The following is an 8,599-nucleotide window of genomic DNA, read 5'->3' as shown; positions in this document are numbered from 1 at the left end:
TCCATAAATTTGCCTGTAGTATTTTCATAAGTGATTGTCTTGCAGTGTCTTTCTTATTTACATTTCATTCAGTCTGTACATCTTACTTCTAATTATACTTCCAAAGATACCTGCAACTATTTCCAATGCCAAAAAAAAAAAATTTCCTCTTTGAGGCATTGTAAGGTTCTGAGCAATTGTCTGAAATACACGGGGTACCATGTAGTTCAGAACTAAGATCCCTTTCACAATAAGTTTATTTATCATCTGGCAACTTTCATGCACAATATTTCACAAATCCATTATATATGGATATACTGGATATACTCCAGTCTTAAATGAGAGAGTTTTTTCACTGTTTTTAGAAACAGGCTATTACTCCAAGTGAAGAGTTGCTTGTCATGTAATCTGGCTTTCTAAAAAGAAAGGGAGAAGATTTGGGGGAAAAACCCAAACAAAAAACCCCACCAGAATAAAATAGTTCAGTGGTTAAAGGTAAGAGTTTCTGGTATAGAATTTGTTTGGGGTTTTATTTCCCCTTTTCTGCTGCTCCTAGGTTGTTAGGTTGGCTTGGTCAAGAGGCTGTCCAGGTTAAATCTTCTTAACAAGAGAATGTGTATGTCAGATGAGAGGTGTTAATCACATACTTTTGAAAACTGCAGAAGACAATTAGAGACAGTTCTGTAGATCTTTCAAGAATGTGTCTGAGTAGTTGTAAACCAAAGAATAGTGATGATTTTTGGTAATTCCACATTCAGTGTCTTAGTACACTGAATATGTATTTTCTCAATGCTATGATTGGTTAAACAAAGTGTCTGTATAGTCGGCATGATACAGTTGTTCCTTTTTATCACCCAGCTCCTTCCCTCTAGAGTAGCACTTTTCTTTGCTCCCTTAGCAGGCTGTGGATCCTGATATCACTGGTATTAATTGTGCTTTTCAGTCTCTTTGTCCCCAAAGTTTGTGGAAGGCCTGTAGGTGCAAAACAGTTTGAGTGGTTCTATTTCAAATCATAGTTTGCGTTTTAGGGGAGGGAGGAATGAGACTAATTATTGATTTAACCAGATTTTTCTTTTGAACAGAAGAAAATTCATGTCCTTGCCAATGTAGTTTGCCATTACTTGGAGCAAGTACAAACTTGGTACAGGCTCTGCGTGATGGTTTATGATTGTCACATTAAAGATTAAGCATAAACATTAAGATATTTGACATTAAGATTAAATATTAGGATATTTTATTGGAAGTATTTTTCTCAGACTAGAAGGAAAAATACTGATAATAAAAGCTTTTATTCTATAAATATTTTAAATAGATAACATCAATGTTATGTTTTGTTGCTTTGGTTGAAACCATTTCTCTTTAAAGCTAAGCGTGTTCTTGCATGGTTCTATTAGGGTTTTTTTGCATCAGTCTTTAAATCAAAGTGCAAGGAAAACCTGTCTATAATTTGAATTATTGTTTTCCTTAATGTCTAATTAAAAGTAGACACCTGGAATTTCTGAGCAAATAATTAAGCAACTATTAGTAGTTTTCAAATGCAATCAGAAAACAATCTATCTTCTCCCATTTCTCAAAAAGAAAGAAGTTTCAGCGATGTGAAGATGCACACCCTGGCTGATGAACGTATGGCTGAAGGACTCAGTTTCCTTATTTTATGGAATTTCAGCATATCTGAGAAGCCGTTTATTACATGTGTTTTTACAATAACTATGTTTTGTTTAAAAATAACTACAATAACTACATTTTTGTTTAAAAAGAAAAAAACAACCTCCATGTCTTTACCTTGTCTCTAATAAGCAATACTTCCATTTCTACTTAAGTGATAGATAGAGACTTTGTGGAATATTCTTTATGTGGAGGAGAATGAATCAGCAGTGAAAGCAAGGAAAACCTGCATGTAGTCGCTAATTCTTTGCCTTTGGCAGATTTTAGTCTATACTCCGTTTTAGTTTAGCCCTAGCAAAACTGGTGTGGTAAATCTGTTGTGCAATATTATCCAGCAAGAAGAGGAAATTAAGTTAAAGTAACTCTTCTTTATATGCTGTAGCATAGCAAGCAGTAATTAGTTACAATGTAAGGGAACTTGCTCTAGAGAGCCAAGAAATAATTCCAATGAGTGGAAATTAGAAACAGTCCCAGACATAAGGAATGTCACTTTGAAGAAACTAAGCAGGAGAACTGGATTTTGAAGAGACGTTTTGGAGAAGATGAATTTAACTTAAGGTTGGAAAGTTAGAGTCTTCATCATTTGTCAAATACAATCTGAGAACAAAAATGTAAATAAAGCAAAATGAAAAAATGCAGCATTTTTCTTGGAATATCAGTATAGGACTTGAAGGATTATGCTGAAGAGAGAAATTGGTAGGAGCACTTACAGCTTAGTGTCTCTTGGCCAGTAGTCAGTACAATACCCAGGTAAGTTTTTTGTTGTTACTGGAAAATCTCACTCTTTTGGAAACTGCACAGTTGGGTTAGTGTTTGTGTTCTGGAAGTTGGGAAGCTGACTTTTTTTTTTCTGTTCATCTGTGTTTTATATGGAAATAGGGAGTTTAATTAGCACACTAGTAAATCCATTTACATGGTAATATTAGTCACAAGAGCTCTCTTCTAACTTTGCAGGTTGGAGAGACACAGGGCACTGATGTCTGAACTGAAGAGGGCAAGCTATCTTAACATTCATTTTGTTAAAATAAAATCAGAGAGGGATGCAGGAAGACATCCTGGATTATGTGCCCTTTTCCCATTTAATCTGAACATAGTTCCAGTATTATCAAGTAGACTTACTACATGGCTTCCTACCACTTTTGTTTTGTGTGTACAGTTTCTTTGACTCCAGGTAATAGCCATAGCTTTCACTATGCTTTAACTTTCTTATAACAGTACTATAGTTATCTGCACTTTTTCAAAGGAAAAATAACTATGTCTTAAAATGTTGTATCATCTAAATATTAGAGACACACCTTAGACACCAAAATTGATTTTATAGTGAGCACCTCTGTTGATTGACTATGATCGCACTTGAGTTACCTGACTCCTGTAAAATTAATTTAAAACTATAATACAAGACTAACTTTAATACAAAAAAAACTTTAATACAAGACTAACTTGTTGACTTGCAGGAGGCAATCTTGAAACAGTTCTGAGAACTGTGTTCTTAGTGCTTATTTGGATCCGTAATTCCCAATTGAAAAAATGGTGTCATGCTCTCAAGAAGTTAAGAAATATCCATAGTGTCCTGCTTTTCAAATGGAGAAACAAACAGTTTCCATTTGAAGTTATGTTGTTTCTGTGGTGCTTGTGTATCTGTATCCATGTCCACCGAGAATACTTCTACGTCAAGTCACATGTTTTCCTGTATGAGGAGGAAAACATAATGGCAAGCAGCAATAGGAAGGCAAACTGTCTCAGAAGTCACTTCTACGATTTCTGCTTGTCGGCTGAAAAATCCACCTTTGTGTTGGGGGAGGGGGGAGGCACTTCTTTTTTGAGGAAGGCAGTTTGGTTTCTTTAATCGATGGTCATTATGCTCTGTCTTAAAATTCTGGTGCCTTGAGAGGCCTGTGTGCTCTTAGCTCTTTATCAAGGAAATTGTTGTGTGTAGATGGACCAGGATACAGCAGTAAAATTCGGAAAAGCCTTTCTTGAGGTGCCCAACCCTTTGTATAATTTGACATTGAATTTTTTCACAGCTTTCTTTCAAAAAATGAGATCTCCAAACTTTATTGTATTCTTTTGTCCTGTGTCCCTAAGGGAAGCAAAGCATTTGTTTTCTATTTGTGTACTGTTTTCCTTGACTTCCTTGCTGTTCACCTTGCTAATCCAAAGGTGTTTGAGCATGGGAGATAGCTGTGCTCTCCTGCACTCTCACATACCCCAACATCTGTCAGGAACTGGACATTTGTGTCTGGGATTTGTATCGTTATCGTACTGGTAAAGGTTTGGCATTGTCTTCAGTATGGCACTTCAGCTCTAGAATAGCAGGCTTTTCTAACAAAGACCTTGGTCAGATGAATGAGTTTAATAAATGTTTTGTTGCTTATATGCACATGCATGGTTCATATTTGTAGATATATGCACAGAGCGTTAATATCTCTGCTGCTAACTGATTTATGTGACAGAGTTTTAAGCCATCTTTTGAGGCAGAATAAGACGTCATATAGGTTTAGTTTTAAATATTACTGTTTATATACAAAATACAGATTTACTAGTTGACACTAATGTTAGGAGTCACAATAACAATATTTTTGCACTGCTGGTATTGTCACACTGATTTTCAAGTGGTGTCACTAAAGTCTTAAGGAAAACTCTTGAGTTTACATTCATGCATATAAATTTTGAAAGCTGAGTGTAGTGATCAGTTGACATATTACTAGTTAAGTGGGCTGGTTAAGTTCAATATTGTTTGCAGTTCTGTAGTATGATAAGAATTAATTTGGTAGTCACTAGGATTAAGAGTGCAAAAATATATGTTAATTTACTTGGTTTTATTTTTATTTTTTGTCTTTACTGCACTGCTATTTGTAATATTAAAAAAATCATATTTTACCGTTTCTTTGTCCTGATATTTTTTTCGCAAAACGTTACTATTGCAAGCAAGAATTTTATGCAGAATTCTGAAATGAGATGTTAGTAAACTCTGCGATGACAGCACCACTGTTATTTTCTTGGTAGTAGATAATTTATCAAACAACTAAAATTCATTTATATTTTTACACGAATACCAGTTTTCTGAAGGACAATAAAATGTTACGAAGTTAACAAAATCACTTTTTTGTTTTGTTTTTAATTCCTTGTAAATCAGAATCCATTTTCTAATCAGTTTCAATAACCAAAACCTGATGTGTTCACTGCAGAGCAGTAGGAATACATCTTCTGTAACAAATGCATCTTTGAAATGCATGCAACATATTTCAGTTTTGAAATCATACATGAAATTGTCTAATTGTGCTATTATAATTAAAATGCTTACAACAATCAGTAACCGCCTAGCTAGAAATCTAATTTGGATGCCTAGAATAATAAGGGGAGAAATATGATAAATAGTTGTCAATATTAAAGCAGACTGAAGGAGGAAGGCTTCAGGCCTTGCAGTAGGTAGAATGAAACAGCAGATTTGAGTATCCACAATACTTGCAGTATTAAATTTTCAGTAAAATAAAATTACTTGTATATGAAAACATAGCCTTTCCCCAGCTCTCTTTTTTTTCCTGATCAGCTGATGAAGAGACTAGCAGCTCGCTGCTTTGCTGGCTTGTTAATTTTATCCCCACTAACTGTGATTTCCGATAGCCGGCCTGCTGATAGTGGTAAGGTAAATATCCTTTTTCATTGCCGTCGTGAAGATTCAGTAGACCTACATCACAGGCATGTGTAGGTGTGTAACACATCAAAAGTCGGTGTTCTCTGTATTTCAGTGCACAACTGAGTGCTTAAGGAGGGCAGTGACATTAGCTGTTGACAGCCTTGCATGCTGTATTTATTATTAGCTTTTCTAGCTTCCAAGATATGCAGAGAAATTTTCTTTTCTTAATCTTCGTTAGCTGCAGTGGTTTATAGTGTGTGTCCTGCTTTAGCCAAATGAATATTAATGAATTTGTGTGAGGTTGTTTTTTTTTTCCTTCTTTTTTCTTCCTAACTCATCAGATCTCAAGCCTCCTTCATAGTGGTTATCTGAACGCTGTGGAAGCATGATGTAAATTGTCTTTTGATTATTAAGGCCTAGTTTCAGGCTGTCCCTCAGGATTCTGCGTTCGTGTTTGTTTTGTGGATTTGCACGTCGGAGGATGCATAGGAAACAGATTTTGAAATCCCACTGGTGTTTTTACCATGCCAGGTTCTTTTGTGTTGTGCATCAGGTTTTGTTCACAAAATGTTTTTCCAGAGACATTGTACATAATTGGGAAAAATTATGTCTGGGCTGTAATCACGCTTTTTATATTGATTGTTATACTCACATGATCATAAATATTAGCCATGTTTGGTGCTGTGGAGAAATGAAGGTAATTGCCTTATGATTAGAGCTCTTTCAGCTATGAGAAAGGATTGATTAGCATTTGCATGTACTCAAGGCAATATTGAGAGGCAAAAGGGACAAATATCAACATCTGTTATGTTCTGAAAAAGCATTAATCAAAGCCTAAGTTTAAGTTTGGGTTTTTTTTTTTATTTTTAATTTCAGATCTATTATGACCTTTTTTGTCCTTTTGGCTTTCCCAAATCAAGAAAAGTTCAGCTTCTTGCTTTATCACGTGGATATATGAACAGGTTCCCTTTATTTGTAGTTTGGTTTTTTGTTCCAGTTTTTTTTATCTCTCTGCATAGTGCTGCTGGGTCTGGTTAAAAGCATACATCGAGGTAATTTAAGCTAGTGTTCATTGTTTGTGACTGTGGGGTTTGGTTTTGGTTTTTTGGGCAGTTCGGGGTTTTTTGGTTGATTTTTTTTTTTTTTGCATCCTGTGTTATAGGTGCTTTTTACAGTAAAACACTGTGCTGTCAGTGCTTCTGCTTATCTGTTGGTTACTATTTCAGACAAAAATTAAACATTTTAGAGATGGTTTTCATGCTTACGTGATTTGGAAATTGCTTAAACTATATGGAAGTGAAGTTGAGTCATTACTGCATAAAGTATCTGTGTGTTGTTTGTGTGCTCAAAGAACTATGTGTGATGTGGCTTTGGGAGCTGAGGATGGTTTAGTCTGTCCTGTTTGAAAACACACGATATCAAAGTCCATTTTGCTTGAAACTACATAGGCCAGAACTGCCACTGACGTGAATAAATGAGTGTTTGCTGTACACTTACTGACACAGTACCACAGGCCATTATTGTGTGCGAAGCTGTAAGCTGGTGTGGAATTCAAGGTGCAGATAAATACACATCTATTTATTTGGAATTCTTATATATATAATATATAAAATGGGATTCTTAAAACAAATCAATGTTTAGTGTTCCTTTGATTGCCAGTAATTCAATTTCTTGTTGTACTCTTGTTTATAAATAAGCTGGACATTTTGAATTGAATTATCTGCATCCTGTAGGGTCACATTTTTTTTTAAATATAGATTGTTATTTACCTTTGTAATACTGATTTTGTTTAAAAAACATGCTTTTTTGAATCCGTGGTTGGCAGGCAATTGAAGACGGCAATTTGGAAGAAATGGAAGAGGAAGTCCGACTTAAAAAACGGAAGAGACGAAGGAATGTGGATAAAGATTCTGGGAAAGAGGATGGAGAGAAAGCAAAGAAAAGAAGAGGCAGACCACCTGCAGAGAAGTTGTCACCTAACCCACCCAAACTGACAAAACAAATGAATGCTATCATTGATACTGTGATAAACTATAAGGACAGGTGAGCTTGGGGACGGTCTCTCTCTGTTGCATGTACTCTCTCTCTCTGTTGGTGGCTCTTGTTTTTTTACAGCTTATTTTCGATTCCTGTCTTCAGAAGGATTTGCTGACAACATTTCTGAAAAGTAATTCCACTTAGGGCCGGGTCCTGAAAATCTCACTCTTTGTAGAGTGAGACCCATCTGATAGGAAGTTTATGAAACAAATAGAGAAGTAGGTATTAGAAATTAAGTCATTGTACTCAGAAGGTGTACTTACTATCTTGACTGAGATTTCCTTTATGTTTAGTGGTGCAGCGTGTGTTAAGACTCATTTTTTTCAAAGACATGGCTACAAATTCACTAATTGGTCTCACTATGACCTGAAAGACTGCCTAAAAAATATAGGCCTTGTATCATGACACACTGCGTTACCAGACGTAAAACTTTAGAAATACTTAGCACAATATCATAGAATGCTTTGGGCTGGAAAGGACCTTCTAAGGTCATCTAGTCCAACCCCCCTGCAGGGGGGCTGAGACATCTTCCACTAGATCAGGTTGGTCAGAGCGCCATCCAACCTGACCCTGAATGTTTCCAGGGATGAGGCAACTGCCACCTCTCAGGGCAACCTGTTTCAGCAGCCTCATTATAAAAATTTCTTATTTACATCTAGTCTAAATCTCCCCTCTTTTATTTTAAAACCATCACCCCTTGTCCTTGCATCAGTCCTTAATAAAAAGACTGTCCCACCTTTCTTGAAAGCCTGTAAGTACTGAAAGGCCACAATAAGGTCTCCCTGGAGTCTTCTCCTGGCTGAACAACCTCAACTCTCTCAGCCTGCCCTGCAGAGGTGCTCCATCCCTCTGAAATTTTTGTGGCCCTCCTCTGGACCTTCTCCAGCAGTTTCATGTCCTTTTGTTGTCTGCAGCTGAGATGTAAGTCCTATTTGTCAAGAAATCCGTATTATCAACATAACAAAATGCTAAAATAGCTGGACTTCAGTAAAAAACCTGCTAATCTGAAATATCATTTGAAGACTTCTGTTTTGCAGGTTTTCAAACTGAAAATCATCTATGCTTCATGAGGAAGAAATTTATAATTAGTTAATAGCATCTTTGAATCTGAGTTGTTTGAGAAAGTTGTATTTTTAAAGTCAACTTCTATTTGCCAAAAATCAGTAAAGCCTTCTTGTGTACTTACTGCTTCTTTGTTGTACGCTGAATTACTTAAATATGAGGAGCATGATAACGTAAATGAATACTAAATGCGTTCAGAGAAAATCAAGAAGTATTTGC

General features: G+C 35.9%; 1 protein-coding gene across 1 annotated transcript; it reads left to right on the top strand.

Moving 5' to 3' along the window:
- Positions 1-5,197: 5,197 nt before the first annotated feature.
- On the top strand, positions 5,198-7,356 carry LOC104498806 (probable global transcription activator SNF2L2; the record flags this gene model as incomplete). The annotated part of the gene is given in 2 exon segments (XM_010142229.1): positions 5,198-5,290; positions 7,107-7,356. Coding segments are annotated over 2 exon segments (343 nt in total), but the record flags the coding sequence as incomplete, so codon positions are not given.
- Between the last annotated feature and the right edge of the window lie 1,243 nt (positions 7,357-8,599).

Source organism: Buceros rhinoceros, unplaced genomic scaffold, assembly GCF_000710305.1.
Source record: "Buceros rhinoceros silvestris isolate BGI_N320 unplaced genomic scaffold, ASM71030v1 scaffold2598, whole genome shotgun sequence".
NCBI classification, from domain to species: Eukaryota; Metazoa; Chordata; class Aves; order Bucerotiformes; family Bucerotidae; genus Buceros; species Buceros rhinoceros.
Note: the sequence above shows the minus strand (reverse complement) of the source record. Positions and strands in the feature narration are given on the sequence as shown.